The sequence below is a fragment of the Pygocentrus nattereri genome, chromosome 8, assembly GCF_015220715.1.
Source record: "Pygocentrus nattereri isolate fPygNat1 chromosome 8, fPygNat1.pri, whole genome shotgun sequence".
In the NCBI taxonomy this organism is placed as follows: domain Eukaryota; kingdom Metazoa; phylum Chordata; class Actinopteri; order Characiformes; family Serrasalmidae; genus Pygocentrus; species Pygocentrus nattereri.
In genome coordinates this window covers 19,015,256-19,036,371 of record NC_051218.1, presented here as the reverse complement: position 1 = coordinate 19,036,371, position 21,116 = coordinate 19,015,256, and the positions used below count along the sequence as shown (strand labels likewise).

Below are 21,116 nucleotides of genomic sequence, written 5' to 3'. Positions count from 1 at the left end.
GATGGTCTGCGGGTGTTCTGACGATTACAGACTTGTTACAGACCTCCGACACGGCCTATTAAATGAATATGCTTTCTGAAATGGTGTTGAGAAATTCTGGAATGGAGCACCATTTAAAAGGTTTTGCATCTTGTTGAGGATTAAGTACCTCAAAACTATAATTATGCTTGTGTATATTTCATAAACGTACACAAGCAGTTTTATTGTTTTACATCTTGTGAGGCAAAAATGCTTGAGAACAAAACCCTGCACTGTTACTGTGTCACCGCTCTGAAGGAGGAAATTGATTCAGTGTGAAAGCTGGGATCGAACTAACGCACTGTAGTAGAGTTAATGAAATAAAGGTGTAATCAGTGTCACTCTTTGCACCGCCTCACATCTAAACATTTCTGTCTTTATATCATCCAGTGAGGACCTCCAGTTTAAATATTTGGGCAGGGGAGGGGGAGGAGGAGGACAACTTTTCCAAGCAGACGTGCATCTTTCCCTCCCTCTTTAACTCTCTCTCGCCCTCTCTCTCACTCTATTTTTCTCATTCTCCTTCTTTCTCTCCCTCTCGTTCCTTCTTGTGCTACTTTTTGTCTGCATTCCACCAGGTTCTCTCCCAGGATATAAATATCTGGCTGTGGCCGGGAGTGAAAAAGATGGGTGAGATGAAGCAAAAATGGAGAGAACGTTGCAAGCTGTGGGGGGGCGAGTTTAAATGAAACCAGGTGCGTTGCAGCTTTGTGTGTGTGTGTGGGTAAGAGTGTATAGATGGGGTCTTCTGGTGGTGGTGTGTGAGGAAGGGGTGGGGGGCTGGTTGAATGTGTGCGTGTGTGTGTGTGACTGTGTGACTCTGTGCACTGTTGTTCTGCCGGCAAACCGGACAGATTTGGAATTTTGGAATTTGGGCCACAGACCAGGAATTTTCATCCTGGGGGGTGAGGAGAGGGTGTGGGGGGTGTTCGGAGGGGTGTCTAGGGGCGCGGACAGCAGCGCAGGGGGCCTAGAGGGGGGGTCGAAATGGGCTGTCCCTCTCTTCCGTCTCGCCCTCCTCTGAATACATTCATACTCCAGCTGTCCGTCTCCACACTCCACTCACTCAGGCTGAAGAGGCAGAACAAGGAAGAAGAAGAAGAAAAAGGGGCCACTTAACTGAGAGACAGAGAAAAAAGTGAGAGAAGCTTCCACCGGAAGAGAAGAGGAGTGCCGAGGAAGAGAGAGAGAGAGAGAAAGAGACACACACTCCAGAGGAATCCAAGGCAAAAAGGAAGGAAGAAAAAGTACCTAAGAAGTGACCAGTGAGTATAGCATGCTTTGGATTTCACATTTGAAAAGGGAGGAAGATAAAACAGTGTTGGATACAATGTTCTGACTCATTTGTATCTATGTAGCCTGTTAGAATGAGGAGACCATCAGGCAAGAGCAACAGAATGAAGTGAAGGCTGCAAGGAGAAGACAGAGAGTGGCGAGAGTGAGAGAGAGAGAGAGAGATAGACTAAGGGCAGTTTACTCAGGCTCTTTGAAGGGTTCCGTACGTCACGCTGCTCTGTTGCACCCCTCCAAACGTGCACAGCCTCAGCGCCTTGGTGCTACTTCAGTCCAGCCACAAAGCGCTCGAATGACCCAGAATACCCTTACTGTGCAACCTTCACGCAATACCATCTCATACAGTCAGTCCCCCCCCCGAGAGGGCCCAGGCAGGCATGAGTTTATTCCTTCAGTGACTGTTACTCAACCATCAGGATGCTGTTACACATCATGCTTCATGTACACTATACTATTGCAAAACTTTCCAGCCTCGGTTCCAGCTACTATTTCACAACTAGTTTAAATGTCATTCACTTCCTCTCCGACCCCACTACAGCAACATCGGGCAACTTTTATAAAAGCTTAGGTTTTTTTTAAAATGCCTGGTTCCAGTGATTTATGATTGTCTTCTGTTTTTTTTTTAACATATTAATCCTTTTTTAAAAAACATTTTAGCACCTGAAAGCTACTTTTGGTGATTAGTGCTGTTAGAAAGAAAAAGAAACCCTTTGGCCCGCTGAGGAACACAGGTGCCATAACAGGCAGAGAAAAGCACACACAATTAAATGCCCAGCATTACATCACAGCTGAGAACAGTGGCCCACTATACGAACACAGGCCACTTCTATACAGACTGAAGTTTAGTCTTTTTTGTTTGTATATTTTTTGTAATTACTGACATTTGGCTAAATTATTTTATATGGCTTGGTGCTAAGTTGAGCATTCAGTCAATGGCAAAGAAGCATGCTGGCTTGTCATGTCTGCAGGCTCAATGGCGCTACAAGATCTAACCATGTTATTCATACCTAATGTGATAAACCTGTGCAATAGTTCATGTCTCCAAATCGAGGAGACTGTATGTGGATCCGTACTTCAAATACTTCAATAATATATTAGTTTCATAGAGGTAACTGTGAACAGTTCTGAATTAGTATGTATCTCTAATATGTAAACTTTTGAATCAGACCAGTCCAAATGTCTTTATCATTTAATTATGCAAAAAATGTTTTTAAAAAGCTACAAAATAACTCTTAAAACACTACAACATATATACAGTGTTGAAGAAATATCCTCCTGTGCATGCATATGTTTATGTGAAAAGGCAAGGCCAACTGCACCCATGTTGCTGAGTGCTGGATCTCAGTGTGGTAAAATATAAACAGACCACTTTAGTTTACACTGGTCAGCGGTCAGTGGTGTTGCGATGGCAGGCACGTGTTTGAGGGGCTATGTAGTCCAGCTTGGCCAGAGCAGAGATGTTTTGACCACCCTGACAGAATGTCAGCTTCATGCCTAGCTGAGCAGAACTGAACAGAGCATGAGCACATCACTTGTTGGTGTGTCTGTGCTTGCGAGTCGGAGTGAGAGGTGGGAAGCATTTGTGTCTTTATGTGTGTGGTCCATCCACAGTGTTACCATGAGGGCAGGATTTTATGACCCATCTGATTGGTGGCAGTAAACTCATCAAGTGGAGAGCAGATGATGAGAGTGGAACAAAAAGTGGCTGCACCGTTATGATGCTGACTGCATTTCAAATGAATACATTGCAATTTCACTGTCATCTGCCATATTCCACCAGTCATAGATAATATTACAAAAGAAAATTTTATGATGAAATAAGAGCCACTGACATCGAGAACACACGCTGCTGTTTAATGCTTTGTTTAAAATATTTTGTATCTAAAACTTTATTTTGTTAAGATCTAAAGCTTTAGATGTGTCAGAATATAATCCTACATTCCATGTGATTCCCTATAACTCAGAAAGCTGTATAACATCAAGAATAATATTATAATAAAAGTAATATCCAGAATGTTGCGAACCAAATATTTAAAACCAAGTGGCCAACTCTCAAGGCAGATAACTTAATTTTTTATCATATTTATAATGTATTATTTATCATATTCATCAAATAACTTCATGTTATTCCCAACAAAACTTCAATTGTTTAATCCATCCATCCATCCATCCATCCATTTTCTAAGCTGCTTCTCCGTCAGGGTCGTGGGGGGTGCTAAAAGTCCAAAAATACCTTTTCTTGTCTATTTTTCATGACATGTAAAGGAGCACTCTGGCCAAATTAAAAACGTAACCACTGCTACATCTGTTGCCAATACGCCTCATACAGTGGTGGCAAAATAACTGAATTAGATTTTCTGGTTTACCTCCTTCTAATGATGTATCTTGTAGGTGGAAGGAACTTTTGAGAAACTACTGCTGCTTTGGGGCAAGTGGACATGAGGGCAGGCTGTTTTAAATACCTTTTTTGTGTTTGTCTCCCGCTAGCTGGCTAATGCAGAAAGCTAACCGTACTGCTAGGAAGCTGAATCATGTCTATATTTATTAGCCTCAACATCACTGATACAGCAGTGGGTTTCTTTATACCTGTGGGGACTTGGCAATGGCTATTTGACATATTTGCACAGTATATGCTGGGTACAGTATTGAGAGAATTCTGATGGACGAAAACACTAAAAGATATCAAAATCATGAATTTTCACAAAGTGATGGGGCTCAGGGATACAATGCTGTGCTCCGTAATACTACAAAACAAATTACATTTTTAGATTTTATTTAATTGTATTTATAATGTTGAATAAACAACAAGTACTAATATTACAGCTTATTCCAAACTTTTGAATTGGTGGTGTATAAAGACAGAAGGCCTTGGTCTGAGTCCACTCTAGGTGGACTCAGTTGCCCTGTCTGGTGAACTCTGAGGGGGTTTCCCGGGAATGCGATACTCTGGGAAACACAGCTATAGTCCAGATGACCTGTCCAGAGAGCGGCGCCCACATCCTCACCACTGGCATTCCAGAAAGCCAGCCGCCACTTGGAGCACCATGGCCGCCTAAATTAGCCTCGTCTCCACACTGCCCATACTCTGGCCTAGTGTCCGGCGCAGACCTGCCCTGGCCTTGAGTTTGCAACGGTGGTTGATTTTGGGCTTTCCCGAGTCATGTGTCTGCCACAGTGGCCAGTCTGGCCTGAGAAGCTATGAGAGTGAATAAGGGAGAGAGTAAACACTCAGCGCAGATTCCTGTGAATAAGGCCACAGTGGGGACACTTGGCAACTGGCATGTGGGAACAGCAGTCTAGTCATCAGAGTCACAGACTTTCATTTGAGCTCTGAGAAAATTAGGCTGTGTGAAATGTTAACCAAGTGGTTTTGTGATTACATTCATACATACTGTGATTTGGTTATAGCCTAAATGTATTACAAATTCAGTGGACAACTAATAATGTGACATGCTTGTAAATTAGGCTGCATGACAAAAAAAAATAATTTTGTTCAATTAGATGAATACCTTGATTCATCAAAACAGCCATAAAACATTCATCTGGAATTGTGATTGTTCACTGCACACAGTAAAACAACTGGCTTTTCTCTTTATCAAAGTCATGTATGGTCAAATCTGATAACATCTGATATGAGGGCAGACTGGGGCATGTCCTTTACAAACCATGTGCAAATAAGATACTAGTATTTTGACAGCTGAGCACTTGATCACTGTATTTTGACATTGCTCCCTCTGACATAGAGACCTTTTATAAAGTTGCAGAATACTCAACTAATGCTTTTACTGTTTACTTTAAGATATTTCATGAGGCACTACGGCCAAAATGAAGAATCTGCTATATCTGTTGCAAACATGCCTACTCACCTACTGCGGTGCCACTATACTGTTAGAAATAAAGGTGCATTTCTCATTTGTCAAGGTACAAGCAGTGTAAATGTACCCTCAAAGTTACAACAATGTTTTAAAGATCCAGTTGTAGACCTTAATTAAGTTTTTTCAAGGTGAAGTATATGTATTTGTGCCTTTTCATAACGTAATGTTTTAAAACAATAAAATAAAAAACAATAAAATAAAAAGCCTGGAGTCGAGACAGGGTGTATGAATATCAATACATCTTAGAAAATATAAGTTCAGTGGATTATAGTACAATTATGTTCCCTGACTGAAGTTACTGAGATGTACCCTTGAGGGCACTACCCCAGTGATAGTTTTGAACCTTTTTAATCCAAGATAGCATTTGTTTATGTCTTTATGGACCTCACTTTGTGCACAGGGGCACAGTCATGCTGGAACAGGAAAGGGTCTTCTCCAAACTGTTGCCACAAAGCTGTAGGAAAATAATTGTCTAAAATGTCCTTATGTATACTGCGGCATTAATATTACCCTTCACTAGAACTAAGTAGCCTATTCCAAACCCTGAAAAATAGCCCCAGTCCATTATCCCTCCTCAATGAAACTTTACTGTGGGCACCATGCACTCTAGTTAGCAGCATTCTCCCAGCATCTACAAAGCCCAGATTTTTATATCAAATAGCCAGATAGTGAACTGTAATTCATTATTCCAGTGTAGGTTTCCACTGTTCCAGTGTTCCACTGCTTGTGTGCTTTACACCACTGGTATTGCACATTGAGATATTAGGCTTATGCTGCTTAGCCATGGAAACCCACTTCATGAAGTTCCCAATGCACAGTTCTTGTGCTGATGTTCCTTCAAAGGCAGTTTGGAACTCTGCAGTAAGTGATGCAACAGAGGATAGCAGATTTTTATGTGTTATGTGCTTCAGCACTCAGCAACCCCCTCTATGAGTTTCTGATTCTGGTTCTGATTCAGCTGCTGTTGCTCCTAGATGCTTTATTTTCAGAATAATAGCACTTAGTTCCCACGACAGATCTGGCAAGGCAGAAATTTCACAAATTTTATAAAGCTGCCATCCTATGACAGTGCCACCTTAAAATCAATGAGCTCTACAGTACAACCGATTTTACTACCAGTATTTGTGTATGGAGATTGCATAGCTATGTGCTTCTATGACTTTACAGTATGTCTCCAAGTCAGAGGGAGCAAAGCCAAATGATCAGTGGCTCAATGATCAACATACTGTATGCATTTTTCCATCTTTATGAATGTGTTTAAAAGTCTGTATTTCTGGATGACTTTTGATGTTACACTATATTTCCAAAAGTATTCACTCACCCATCCAAATCATTGAATTCAGGTGTTCCAATCACTTCCATGGTCACAGGTGTATAAAACCAAGCAGTTAGGCATGCAGACTGCTTCTACAAACATTTGTGAAAGAATGGTTCGCTCTCAGGAGCTCAGAGAATTCCAGCAGGGTACCGTGATAGGATGCCACCTGTGCAACAAGTCCAATTGTGATATATCCTCGCTGCTAAATATTCTATAGTCAACTGACAGTGGTTTTATAACAAAGTGGAAGCAATTGGGAATGACAGCAAGTCAGCTAAGAAGTGGTAGGCTAAGTAAAATGACAGAGCGGGGTCAGCAGAACTTTCTGGAGAGTCATTTGCTACAGACCTCCAAACTTCACGTGGCCTTCAGATTAGCTAATGAACAGCTTAGAGAGCTTAATGGAATGGGTTTCCATGGCCAAGCAGCTGCATCCAAGCCTTACATCACCAAGTGTATTGCAAAGCGTCAAATGCAGTGGTGTAAAGCCACTGGACTCTAGAGCAGTGGAGACGTGTTCTCTGGAGTGATGAATCATGCTTCTCCATCCGATGGACGAGTCTAGGTTTGGCAGTTGCCAAGAGAACAGTACTTGTCTGACTGAATTGTGCCAAGTATAAAATTTGGTGGAGGGGGGATTATGGTGTGGGGTTGTTTTCAGGACTTGGGCTCAGCCCCTTAGTTCCAGTGAAAGGAACTCTTAATGCTTCAGCAGACCAAGAGATCTTGGACAATTTCATGCTTCCAACTTTGTGGGAACATTTCGGGGATGGCCCCTTCCTGTTACAACAAGCATAGATGGATAGATATGGATGAGCGACAGAGTCCTGACCTCAACCTGACAGAACACCTTTGGAATTAATTAGAGCGGAGACTGGGAGCCAGGCCTTCGCGTCCAACATCAGTGTCTGACCATACAAATGCGGCTCTGGAAGAATGGTCAGAAATTCCTTGTGGAAAGCCTTCCCAGAACAGTTGATAGCTGCAAAAGGTGGGCCGACATCATATTAAACCCTATGGATTAAGAATGGGATTTCACTAATTTTCATATGAATGTGAAGGCAGACAAGTGAATACTTTTGGCAATATAGTGTACTTACATTGCAGGCCCTCAGAACAGGTTTTAAGGTCACAAACAGAATGCAAGTCAGTCAGTGGAACACAGCAATTAAGTCAAAAACCTTAATTCATTGTGCATTTATCCTTTTAATGCTATTTGTCCAGTCATCAGAGGCTTTCATTTGAGTTACAAAAAAGTAGAGATTCTTTTGTAACTGTGCAGAGGTTTTTATGTCAGAGACATCCAGCTTGATGGCCAAAATACTATAATTCTGTCAGAGGAACAGAGCTATTAAGTCAAAAGGCTTATTTCTTAGTGCATTCATCCTTTTAATGATATTGGAGTATGTTTGTACTTGAGGCTGCCTTGCATTTTCCTGTGTGTACTGTAAGCCATGATGAACATCCCCTTGTTGTTTCAGCCAAAAAGCACAGTTACATTTGGACGCTGATGTAACAGAAGCAGAATGTGTGTGTGGATATGCACGTCGCCCTGCGGCTTGATGTTTGTCACTTTGAGTCAACATGACAATACAAATGGACGCGCAGAGCTCTCCACACTACCTCTGAGGTTTGGCCTGCAGGCTCGCAGAGCAAATGTCTGCACATATGTGTATTTTTGGAGTTGAGATAACTCCTGCTTTCTGTATGATGTGCACATAGTGTTAGCCTTTGTGTACGTGTGTGTTTTCAGGGAGGACAGTGGTTATAATCTTTCTCCATGGCTATTTTCTGCACAGCGCAACCCGGCTAGCAGCTTTGTGCTACGCAGTCCAGAGTCAAAAATGTTTTATAAGTGTTGCGTTTGGCTGGTTTTCTATTTATTCTTCAGCTGAGAGACCTGAAAGACAGGACTTATTCAAGCTAAGGGCACTACTTACAAATCTCAGTTCTCTCTCACCAAGAACATTAAATGAAGCACTGCCTAAAAGAGGCCTTTCACGCAGGCTTTTCTGCTGTTTCTCTAACCTTTTCCATGTAGAAAAATGACAGATGGAACAAAAAGCATGCAGACCTACAGTCTAGGCAGGTTTTATTGAGTATGGTTTCTGTAAAATGTAATCCACTATGATCTTATCCAATTGTCACTAAAGTGTAAGGCTAATTGTTTGCAGTTCCAGTTCTGCCACCAGGGGGGGTCAGGTTACCATACACATACAGTGGCCTTGTGTTACAGCTCCAATCAAAATGTTAATTCTCAGCTGAAACCTATGTAAACTGATCCTTTTCAACATACTGAGTGTCTATGTATTAGTAAAACAGTCCAAAACTTACAAAACTGGAGATCAAGCAGGTATGAAAACCAGTATGAAAAACACACATAAAACAGTGCACTAAAGCTGAGTGTATGCTGAGTTACAGGGCCTATTTTTTTGGAAAACTGAGTTTTAAGTAGTATGTAAACAGTCTTTCAAAACAAACTGTTGACTCCCCTGTTTGGACAGTCCATATATGGAAACTAAGCTGCAAAAACAGTCTGTTTTGAATGTATCGTTTTCATGATGTCACAACTGACCAATATATTTAAATATTCAATGTAGAACGTTTCAGCCCCACCTATCCTCGTTGAAGTTATAACGAGTGTTTCAGCCCAGACTGCTTTCTGAATAAGGCACAATACAGGGAAGCCAATCAGAACACAGGTCATTTACATATACAAAGTCATGCAAACCACTACCTTAGCATATATACCCACTAATTCAGCCCATAGCGGTTTAGCACCGCTGGTTCACACTTAAGTTATAAAGAGCATTTCAACCTAGATTGCTTTTTGCATATGGCAGAGAGCTCATTTACATATACGACTTTTAAAGGTGCAGTAACACAAACAGCCTGTTTAATTCTAAGGGATAAAGAGAGGTTGTGAAGTGGTCATGTAGAAATTACCTTCTGGTAAATAAAACCACACAAATATCAGAGGTAAAAAGCACGCTATTGGCCCTTAAACACAGAACATGCTGACATTGACAATCTACTCTAACTGTGGGTGATAAGAAGCTTACATCTGGTAAAGAATTAAAATGTGTCACTAAGATTCTCCTATCTTTCTCTTTTCCTCTCTCTTGCAGGGCCCATAGTGTGATTTTAGACCCTTGTTAAAGCCAGCAGCTGCTTTCAGTTCTACCTGAGGCCCCGCAGCGTGTGCCAGCGTCTCCGTGTGTGTGTGTATGTGTGTGTATGTACGTTGACGCTTGTTGTTTTTTTTGTGTGTGTGACCAACACCCTCCTTGTGTGAGTTTTCTCTGAGCTCCAAAAGAGCCAGGTGAAAGTGTCTGTGTGCGAGGATGCGCTCCATGTGTGTTTTGTTTTTTTGTGTGTGTGTTTCGATGTTCCTCCACCATGCTATTTCACAGCCACCCACAGAAAGTGACACCTACACGGTAAGGAGGGAGGATACAGTTTCCCACTTTCTGTCTGTCTGTCTCTCTCATCCGTATGTCTACAATCATACAGTAAGAAAGCATTTGTATTCATACACCATATCTCTGCCTAAACGTTCTTCTGCAGGAGTGCACAGATGGCTATCACTGGGATCCACAGACTCAACACTGCAAAGGTAAAATATGTTCATCCTTCCTTGTCCCTACCTTTTTGAACTTCTCAATGAGCACCTTAAAGGGCTTATATTCTACATTTGTCATATATTTTATTATTCCCTTTTACCAATTTACAAGCTACCATACCAGTGTGGTTTTATGTACCCAAAACCATCAGAATTGTCTTCTACATGGCCACTTTTCCATTCTGCACTGTTTCAATAGTACCTCCCTGTGAAAGCAGCGCAGGTTAATCTTAGCCTGAACACATCAGGGATGTTAGAAACTTTGTCCAGTACTGGATCCTTTGGAAGGCTGCAATGACACATTTTCTTTTTTTGACAGCCAGGAATGGCACAACAATTAAAGGGGCCATATCATGGAAAACTATGTGCACACATTATTAAATATTCCAAAACATATGTTCACTCCCCAGTCCATCCAGTGCATATTGAAACCCCTGCCAAAAGGCCTTTTCAAGTTTTGAATTCACTGTTCTGATATCACACAAAGCATCACATTTACATATATGCAACTATTCAGCTTTGGCAGTTTAGCTCCATCCATTCACAAAGAGGTTATAAAGAGTGTTTTAACCCGGAATGTTTTTTGAATGTGGCACAACACTGGACAAGAGCCCATTTACAAATACCAGTCACAGTAACAAAAAAAGCCTGTTAATTCTAAGAGTAAAAGAAGTTTGAAAATGGACATGTAAAAATGAATTATCACACACAAAACTACAAACATTATAAGTGAACCATTATAAGGAAAAAAAATACAAGAATAATGCAGGATATGAGCCCTTTAATCATAGTTCCCCTTGTGACCTCACAATGGTGGTGAGTTCAATGTTTTTTGCAGATTAGTTACCAAACATGGACTGTATATATTATATATGGACTATAGAGTGAATGGTACGTTTTGAAACTATAACAATGTTTATTTAGTACATCAAACAACATAAACAACATTTGTATTTCTATTAAATGAGCCAAAAGCAGTTTGCATTACAAATGATTTCCCACTCCTCCTCAGACATAAATGAATGTGAAACCATCCCAGAAGCATGTAAGGGTGAGATGAAGTGCTTCAATCATTACGGTGGTTACCTGTGCCTGCCTCGCTCGGCCTCAGTCATCCCAGCCCATGACCCACCAAACCAAATCCCCCCTGGCCTGGACAATCAGCCCAGCGAGCCATACAATCCCTGCCCTGCCGGCTATGAGCCGCAGGGGGACAGCTGCGTGGGTGAGTGCGTAGGCGTGGGAGTGTGGTTTTGCGGGGGTGGGGGTTGGGGGGGGGTCCAGCGACTACTGGTTGTGGGTGTTAGTGAACAGGTGGCAGATGGCTGTAAGTGACTGAGTGAGTGTTTGTGTGTGTGTGTGTGTGTGTGTGTGTGTGTGTGTGTGTGTGTGTGTGTGTGTGTGTGTGTGTGTGGGTTGGGGGGGGTGTTGGCTGTTATGAAAGCACTGTGTTGAGGAACTGCTGAGTAAAGGCACTGTGGGGGCGTTTGCATCCATAGCTGGATTTAAGAAAAGACGGGAAATTTTAACCCAGGCTTTTGGGTTATGTGCGTGAGAGAGTGTTTATTGAGGGGTTTATGGGTGCCTGGATGATTCAGATACAAACAGGTGGTATGTGGGGCAGGGGCCGGCTAGTTTTCGGCCACGATCGTGGGAGTGTTGCTGGGGGTTGGCAGGGGGCTGTTCTGCAGGAGGTTGAGGGGATTTAAAGGCTAACGTCTCCCAGCTGCTATCAGCAGTCAAGAGCTCATTAACACACACCACAGTTGCACTACTGAGAAGCTCACTCAGCTAGTTGTTCATGTATTCCAATTCTTTAAGTTGTTTACCATGTAACACTGCTTGCTCTCATGTAATAACAAAATTACAGCACAGCAAATAAAGTGTTGTCTCTTCTGGGGTGTAAACCTCTGACATGACAATTCGATTATGATTCACTGCATCATAAACTCAAATTACAACACACTTTGATTTTACTATTTTGGTACAATTCAGCAATATCTTTGAAAATACACTAATAAACAAGTGTGACTTTATTTTGTCTAAGTAATGTGTGAGTGCATACATTATTGACTATTATTTTAATTGGCTATAATGCATTACAACACTCTAGATCAATGCAGTTGACCAGTTGCAAAATAATGACTGACATGCCTATCAGCCAATCACAGCCATCTCTAAAGCCCTACTTCATCAGTCAAGTAGGAAAAACCCAGACAAAACTCATCGCAACAAACCTGCAGTGGGCTTCAATTAATTACATTAGGTTTTCTTAACTCTGCTGCTGATAGTTAGCTCAATAAATTAGCCAAATAAAACAGAACTGTAGTGTGTTTGAGATTAAAAACGTTCTGAGTATTATAAACCTAAATGTTCTTGTACATTATTGTTTGTATTGTTTCATTAAAGTTGGATAATGTCCAGTGCTATGGGTGCTAACAGTGTGCTAGCTATGTGTGCTTGCAGGTAGCCTGGGCAGAAAGGTTGCTGGAAATAACAACTGTAACTTAGCAAAGCGTGACATTTCAGAATTTCAGAACTATAAATTGAATTGCCATCTTCAGATTGATGTCTCACAATGCACTGATGCATTTTTACACCTCTGTTTTTCACATATTATAACCAGTAAAAAAAGTGGTTTGTTTTCCTGATGTCTTGTTAACTCTCACACACATACAGATGTGGATGAATGTGAACGTGATGAGCACGACTGCCAACCCAGCCAGGATTGCATCAACACAGAGGGCTCTTTCACCTGCCAGTGCCCGGGTGGATACCGCAAAGTGGGAACAGAATGCATTGGTGAAACACACTTATTCTCTTAGCTTTAATACTGAACGTCATTCAAAAGAACTTACTTCCATACAGAGTCCTATTTCAGTCTGAGTATATACGATAAATGTTGATGAATGGATGAATGTTCATAGAATGTGAGTAAATGGAATCCTTAATGATGATTATTTTTCACCAATGGTTCTCAAGCCTGGTGCTGGAGTACCCATGCACATTTGAGTATATTTCCTGCTCTAGCATGACAACATAAACTCAAGAATGTGAGAGTAAGTGTGTTAGAGCAAGGAACACAGGGCAGAGATACTCCAGGACAAGGTGATGGGAACCATTATATTTAACCAATCTAGCAGTGATCACAAATCCTGGTCCTGGAGGTCAATCTTGCTGCAGAATTTAGCTCCAACCTGCATCTAACATGATGCATCCCACCCCCTTAACACCAATACATCTGATCTAGCACATCAAGGACTTCTGAAGAAACTCATTAGCTGAAGCAGATGTGGCAGATTGTGCTTGGAACTAGACTTTGCAGGACGGTAGTTCCTCGTTTCAGTGCTTTTTTTTAGCATGCCCTTTAAAAAAAACTTTGACTCACCACTCGGAAGCATGTCATACCCACATTACACAAGTGGCCACTCCAAGCAGAGAAGGGGGAGAGAGGAATGGATTTTGATGAACAAACCTTGACTACTTTAGGCCTATTGCGATAATAAGCTAAATGTGCAAACTTTGTAATGCAAAACATGTTTTTTGAGAAGCTGAATAATTGTTCTGGCTATAAGCTTTAGTTTAAAACATGCAGCATAAAGCCTTTAGCTTTCTAAATAGCAAGCTACCAGAGTAAAGTGCTGAAATTATAACAGCAGCCATGTATGACAGAAGGAATAGTTTGTAACCTAGAGCCCAACAAATAGAATGTCACAGTTTTGAAATATTAAGCATTTTATAGTATTTTACTGCTATTACATTTTTATAGGGTTCGAAAGTGAAAACTCTGTCAGGTCACAATACTTCCTTGACAAGCTCAGGTAGACAGTGGTGTTCACTTGATTTTTGCCTCTTTGATTATAAAGAATAAACTTTACTTGAGCTATTAAACTTAAGGGAACAGCCTTTAATATGGCATCGGGATTCCTCTGAGGGGAAGTGCTGAGGCCAAGTGGATGAGGGCTTATTAAAACCAGAGTTGAAGTGACTGATAGATCTCTCGGACAAGAGTTGGTAACCACTGATCTATGTCATTAGCACATAAGCCTTCCAGTCCTGGTGCAGGATTACCTCTTTCACTGCATATATAAAGTTGTCTCTGCAATAACACACTAATTAACTAACTAATTATATAATTACAAATCCTTCCTAGGTTGCTGTGGGTGAATTATATAGAGGAAAACATTGAAATGCTTAGGACCAGATCTAGGAGACTCTGCCCTTAAACTTAGTCTGACATTTTGACCAAACTGAAAGAGGCAAATGAAAAAAATGATTCAACAGTGATCCTGTCCATGCTGATGAAGGATAAAGGAATGCACTGTACTCATCCTTCATGTGAACTCCTCGCTTTGCTTTCTGTTGTCAGACATTGATGAGTGTCGGTACCGGTATTGCCAGCACCGCTGCGTTAATGTTCCAGGCTCTTTCTCCTGCCAGTGCGAGCCTGGCTTCCAGCTGGCTGGCAACAATCGCTCTTGCATTGGTGAGTGTGCCCACGCGCAGCCACCCCCGCACATAGCCAGTAACACCGTACCCTGAGTCATAGACCGGCACCCCCCCACCCTTCCCCACCCAACTCTCCACACACTCATACTGTGCACATACAATCATTCGAAAAGCCAAGCCCACACACTGTTGCACAATGTCATCCTACACTTCAGCTTCTCTGAACGAGGGCCAAAGTCAAAACAAACTGCTGCAACACCTCCAATTAGGCGAATAAGGGACACTGCAGAGGCTTAAGGGAGTAGTTACTGTGGTATTCCAAAATACGGGGGTGAAATCTTCTCCACTACTGGTTTATCTGCATTGTTAAAGCATTTAGAGAAGACACAATGAGAGGAGAACTATGGTGAGCTATTCCTGTGCTCAGTAGCATAATTACACTCATGCTGGGCCATATGAACAGCATGTGACCACTGAGGTACTGTGTATAACTTAGTCAGTGATGTCTTAGCATTTTCTGGATGCACTATGACTGCATTATTCTCAAGAAAATGTGTTCTTTGGATTCAGATGTGGATGAGTGTAACATGGGCGCCCCCTGCAGTCAGAGGTGTTATAACACTTACGGCACTTTTCTCTGCCGCTGCGAGCAAGGTTATGAGCTGGGGCCTGACGGATTTGCCTGCAAAGGTGAGTAGCTGGCACTAGAGATGGCATTATATCATTTGTTCCTTTCCCATGCCAATACCGATATTGAAACCTTGAGCATCGTCTTATACAGATATTGATCCAATATTTTAAACATCTTTAAAACCTAAACTTTACAAGTTTTGAAACACTTAAGAAAAACAAATAAAAACAGGCTTTCATGCTCAAACTATTCAAACACACTACTACCCCACAGTAAGAAATAAACAGCCTAAACGACATCACATCACACAATGTGCTATTTCAGGCCTGATTTGTTACAGGATTGGATTCATGCTTTCACGCTTTTTTTCCCCTTCAATATCCGATCCAGCCCTTTTTTACTTTATACTTTTTTTATATATTTTAGCTCAATACCGGTACCCAGTATCGGTTTGTACCATCTCTAGTTAAAAGAAGGGCATTTTCTTTGGGGTAAGCTGAAAAATTTTACCAATTAGTTGCTGTTTACTCATTAGCCCAGATTTCACATTATGTTTACAGTATGAATCAGACAAAGATTATTTACTGAGCTGTGTAAACACAAAAATTAGGTCTTTTGAAATCAGATTTGAACCATTTTTATTTGTTGTTTAGGTTGGACATGTATCTGGTGTTATTGTATTTTTTTAACATCCATTCTTTTACTTTGTTTACTGCATGTACACATATCACAGCAGTGGCTAAATTGATGATAAAATACATGCATGTGTTTTCTGGGCAGAGGTGTGTTTACACTATTGCCCAATATGAGTCACAAATCATTTAGGTAGAAAGATTGGATCTGGGCAAAAATTGAATGGCACAATAAGGCTTATATTGTGAATGGAGCCTTACTCAGTCTCTCTCTCTCTCTCTCTTTCTCTCCCTACTCTCTGCCTGTAGACATAGATGAATGCAGTTACTCCAGTTATCTTTGCCAGTATCAATGTGTCAACGAGCCTGGCAAGTTCTCCTGCATCTGTCCAGAGGGCTACCAGCTACTTGGGACTCGCCTCTGCCAAGGTCACCTCTACCTCTCCTCTTGTCCCTTTCATTCCTGTCTTCCTTTGAAGGAATACTTTGAAATTCTATTTTTCTACTAATGTCCATTTAAGCCAAATATAGCTGATCAGCTTAGACATGTTTGGTATCTGAAGTTTACTTCTTTAGTTTTGCTAAATCTACAAGCATAAGGTCTTGGAGCCCATATTTTACTTTTGTCCATTTCATTTTATTGTTATACAAAGCCAGAAACATGTAAAATGGCTGTTCAAAAAAAAAAATCTAATTTTCGATTTTTCTGCATAATTTAAGCACAACTACTTCCCTTTTCGCTTTCCCTTTGTTTGAAACTTGCATGATGAATGGTCCAATAAAGTGCTCCTAAATTACTTTACATTAACTTACATTAAAATCAAAGAATGTCTGAACATTTGAGATTTTTTTTCCACAGTGGTGATAAGCAAGTAGGATTGCAATGATGTGAGAACTGTGTGCTGATGGTGATATCCTGTCATTTTGATGGACATGTCTGCTGATGCTGATACATTTATAGAATGTAATTTCTGTACAGTACAAAGTCATTAGGGTTACAAATTGAGAGCTACATTGGTATCGTAACTCCAGTACAAAACTTAAGAAGTAAACCTCAGACAACAATCATGTCTTGACTGATGGATTACATTTAAGAGAAGAGGAAATTGTTCCAATTCAATTTTTTGCCATGTTGCTTTAAAAGAAACGCTCCTGAAATACAGTCACTCAACTTGTCATTTGACTCCATTGCTGTTTCCTGAATGCAGATATAAATGAGTGTGAGACGGGCACACACCAGTGCGCTGACGGCCAGACCTGTGTGAACATTCATGGCGGACATCAGTGTGTCGACACGAACCGCTGTCAGGAGCCCTATGTTCAAGTGTCGGACAAGTGAGCGAGCAAACGCACACATGCACACGCACTTACTCACTCTCTCCTGGGCCTCTTCTGTTAATCTATGCATGTCAGGCGCATCTGTTCATGGCATACCTTGGATGATTTCTGAAATTGCACTATTTGTTTTTCCTCAACCCCTGCCTTTGAGCACGCTTCAATATAATCAGCATATTTCCGCAAAGTCTGAAATTGATAACAGGTGGTCCAGGCAGGTTTACGTTTTGAAGAAATGTCTGGAGGTAAATGGAGGGCATCCAACATTTTAAGTTAATTTGTCTGGCATACGGTGCACATTCAATTGTAATTTGGTATGTTCGTGGCTTAAATCATCATTAGACATGGAACATCTTGAAGCAGTAGATGAGAAGAACAGTATGACTGAATTAGATTGCTTCTAACAAATGAAGACGTAAGCAAGGCCATGTTGTAATCATCACAGGATTCCATGAGGCATATCAATTCCGTTCAGCTTTCTGCTTGTTTAGGAAAATTGTGCTCTTTTGAACTATTTTTAAGTTATAAAACACTTTGCTGTAACTTTCTCGTGTCTTTGCAGTCGTTGCGTGTGTCCTGTTACCAAACCTGGCTGTCGGGACTTGCCATTCTCTATTGTGCATCGTTACATGAGCATCACCTCGGAGCGCTCCGTCCCCTCCGACATCTTCCAGATCCAGGCCACCAGCGTCTATCCCGGAGCCTACAACACCTTCCGCATCCGCTCAGGAGATGACAATGGAGACTTCTACATAAGGGTGAGATTTGAATTATCCATTTTTACTGATCTTAACTCTCCACTGCTGTTGGATTTCCAAAGATTGCCCCATTAGATTGTGGATTTTGGATCAGATTATGTCCTGCAATATGGCAATTTCAGACATTTAAACAAGTCCAGCAGCCAAAATCTGATAGGATAAGGGGCCTGGAGAAGAAAAAGCCCTGTTAACAGTGGAAGAAAGCCAGTGTTTGAGGACAATGCAGTCGTATTTTGGTGCTAGCTTTTCAGCTTAAAGCTATTAATAGCCTGAGCAGAAGGGGGGCACTTCAAGGCAAGATTGCTGATATATTGTAGGTTAGTGTGTGTGCCAAGCTGGAGCTGTAAGTGTGTGGAGTAGAGTGCATGTGCCAGCACAGAAGAATTACAGCCTTAGTGCAGCCTTTCACAAAATCCATTATGACCAGAGGAGTAGAGATTACACCTCACTCATAACAAGCCATTATTTCCCATTAATCATTTCTCAATAATGCCGTGTTCTAAGCACACCCTGTGGTCTCTTCCCTCAGCAAATCAACAACATCAGTGCCATGCTGGTGCTAGCCCGTGCCGTGAATGGACCCAAAGAGTATGTTTTGGACTTGGAGATGGTTTCGGTCAATCCCCTCATGAGCTATCAGACCAGTTCTGCTCTTCGCTTGACAGTCTATGTGGGGCCTTATGCTTTCTAAGAGAGGATTCCATTTAAAGCCACAGAGGAAGGGGTGGGGGGTTGGGGGTGAATGGCTAGCAAATGAAAAAGTGGTAGAGGTGTGGACACAAGGACAACTTACATATCAAGTAAAGGCAAGGGGAGTTAAGTTGGAGATATTGGCATGATTAAATACTCCAGTGTTTTTTCAACCTAACCTATCTTGAACATCAATACCATACAGACAATTATCTTAGACAGTAACTTTGACACTTTTCCATAGGGATGCACAATGATTTCAGAATCAAAAACATAAATTTCAAACACATTTTTGACAAAGTATTTGAAGCCTAAATGAGTTTTGGGGATTTGGAGCTATATGTGATGTGTGATTTCACACAACATCCAGATGAACATTTTGTAATATCGATTGTGCTTCCATGACTGGATGAATCTCATGACTGTGAGTGCACGGAAAGTATTCAAAGAGAACTCAAAACAAGGTGAAGGATGTGTCTTCTGAGGATGTGAGTGAATTATCTACTGCTGTCATCTTCCACAGCATAATGCTGATTTTGCATTTGCGATCTAAACTTTCAGCTATTAACCTAAACACATTGACATTAATTACTAAAGACATATGACATGGTCCTGCGAAATCCAACCTGACACCTCTGATATTTAAATTACTAAATTTCAGAATGTACCGAGTGACTCGCAGCACCATACGTGCAACATATTTTGGTGTCTTTCTCCTGACTCAGTAATGCTACTTCTTTAAATTTTAACCAAAAATCTTATTCAGTGCAGCTTTAATTCTACTCCAGAAGAGCAAATGCTTTAGGTCTTCAGGTGACTCTGGGGTGCTGTCCTAAAATGTGTTTTTTTTATTAATTAATTTTACTGCAGATTGTACAGAAATAAATGTTTTATTTCACTATCATGCTAATTCAGGTAGTTTTCCCACTTTTTAGTCCTAGTTTCTACACTGTACTCTATACAGCTTATGTAGCAACAGATATCTACATGAAAATATTGGATGTCTGCCCACAATTCCCATCTAGGCACATCTCCACTTTTCCATGTACTTCAGCCAGCACCTGCCCATTGGCTTCCATCAATGGTATGATTCAAGTCAACAGGTTTTCAGTTATTTTACTAAAAACAGAAAAGTGTTAAAAGTTATTGTCACTGGTAATCAAGCATGTGCTACAGATACAGCAGATAGAGACTAGGTTCAAAAATTCTGGAGTATTCCTTTAAGTTTCCTGGTCTGCCAAGCAGTCTCCTGAGAAATTGAACAAAACTACACAACTACTACATCACAAAGTCTTGAAGACAGGCACTATGTTTTGCAGATGTATTCACACAACACATGATGCTACTATATTGTGTTGTGTTATAGAAATAGCGAAGATAGCAGCTGCACTATGATTACAGAATCTGCTGTACGACCTATATAGGCTTTCGTTTTCTTTCATCTGGCCTTTCTCATCCCTCTCATGTCATCTAGGCTCATTTTGAAGATGGCTACTTTTGCCTGAGGATGTTATCTTATTCTGTGTCTGCCTCTTGGTGCAAACTCATTCCACTGATTAGTTCCTCTGCCGTAGTGATGGACCAGCATAATTACATTACATTCCACCTCCCCCCGTCTTTTTCAGATATATGTAGCAGTGTTAAAGCACAAATACTATATGCACCTCTGCATACTTTCCTTCAGTCATTTGGAGTCGCTGCCATAATTCAAAAACCACTCAGTCCTCATCTACATCTCTACATCCTCTACCAAGTCAAAACCATCACTAATATTCATGTTATTATTATTATTATTATTATTATCATTGTTTTTTTTGTAGTTGTTGTACCATGCTGTCAGTGTTGTACTTTTATGTCCTGGAATTATTATTGTAATAAATATGATAATACCAAACACATCTGGCTACAGATCTGTATGTGTGTGCCTTGACTTGATTTGCATCAGGATCTAAATTTAGCACTGACGCTGGTCCTGGTTCTTTTTTATCTCTGCACTTTGCCTATGTTGTGGGACGTCGGGGAGGCGGACCCAAGTACAGAAATGAAAACCAGTGAGAAAGAGGATTAAATTAATTTATTGGGGCAATGAAGTGTGTGTTTGGGATGTTGTGATTGAGGTGACCTGGAGCCAGACTTAAACTGCCACTATACTGGTCGGCAATCTGTGGAGTTACTGCTGCGCCACTGGGACACACAGGTGACAATGAGTAAAACACCTCAAGGAAGGGGAAATGAAAAGGTGGGAAACCCTCAAACAAAAGAAATGCTGAAACCAGCATGCTCAAACAAAAGCTGAACTAGAAATGTTAAATAAAACAGAGAAAATGAAATACACCTCCTCTGTAAGAACGAAGGGAAGGTAGACTTTGTTTGAACTGTTTGCTCCTATTTCTTGGAGCCATTTGTAGCTCAATACCCTTTTTTTTGGCTTTTCTTCTTTTCCAACACTAAGTACCATACCGGTCACTGTAGAGGTATAAGAAGAGGAGTCCGCA

General features: G+C 41.1%; 1 protein-coding gene across 2 annotated transcripts; it reads left to right on the top strand.

Moving 5' to 3' along the window:
- Nucleotides 1-463: 463 nt before the first annotated feature.
- efemp2a (EGF containing fibulin extracellular matrix protein 2a) lies at nt 464-20,519 on the top strand. 2 transcript variants are annotated; one of them, XM_017707045.2, is made up of 12 exons: nt 464-713; nt 1,089-1,283; nt 9,633-9,944; nt 10,072-10,120; nt 11,139-11,351; nt 12,806-12,928; nt 14,496-14,612; nt 15,146-15,265; nt 16,148-16,267; nt 17,047-17,173; nt 17,736-17,931; nt 18,461-20,519. In XM_017707045.2, exons 3-12 carry the CDS (start codon nt 9,849-9,851, stop codon nt 18,620-18,622), a joined length of 1,323 nt encoding a protein of 440 aa, XP_017562534.1. In that variant the 5' UTR covers nt 464-713; nt 1,089-1,283; nt 9,633-9,848; the 3' UTR covers nt 18,623-20,519. The 2 variants fall into 2 exon arrangements, with proteins under 2 accessions (XP_017562534.1, XP_017562533.1); XM_017707044.2 differs by lacking the exon at nt 464-713 and having other exon boundaries at nt 1,023-1,283.
- Nucleotides 20,520-21,116: the final 597 nt, after the last annotated feature.

Coding starts and splice junctions, on each gene's coding strand:
- efemp2a (XM_017707045.2), top strand. CDS start 9,849: ATGCGCTCCATGTGTGTTTTGTTTTTTTGTGTGTGTGTTTCGATGTTC. Junction 15,266..16,147: donor TGACGGATTTGCCTGCAAAG/GTGAGTAGCTGG, acceptor CTCTGCCTGTAG/ACATAGATGAATGCAGTTAC. Junction 16,268..17,046: donor TGGGACTCGCCTCTGCCAAG/GTCACCTCTACC, acceptor TCCTGAATGCAG/ATATAAATGAGTGTGAGACG.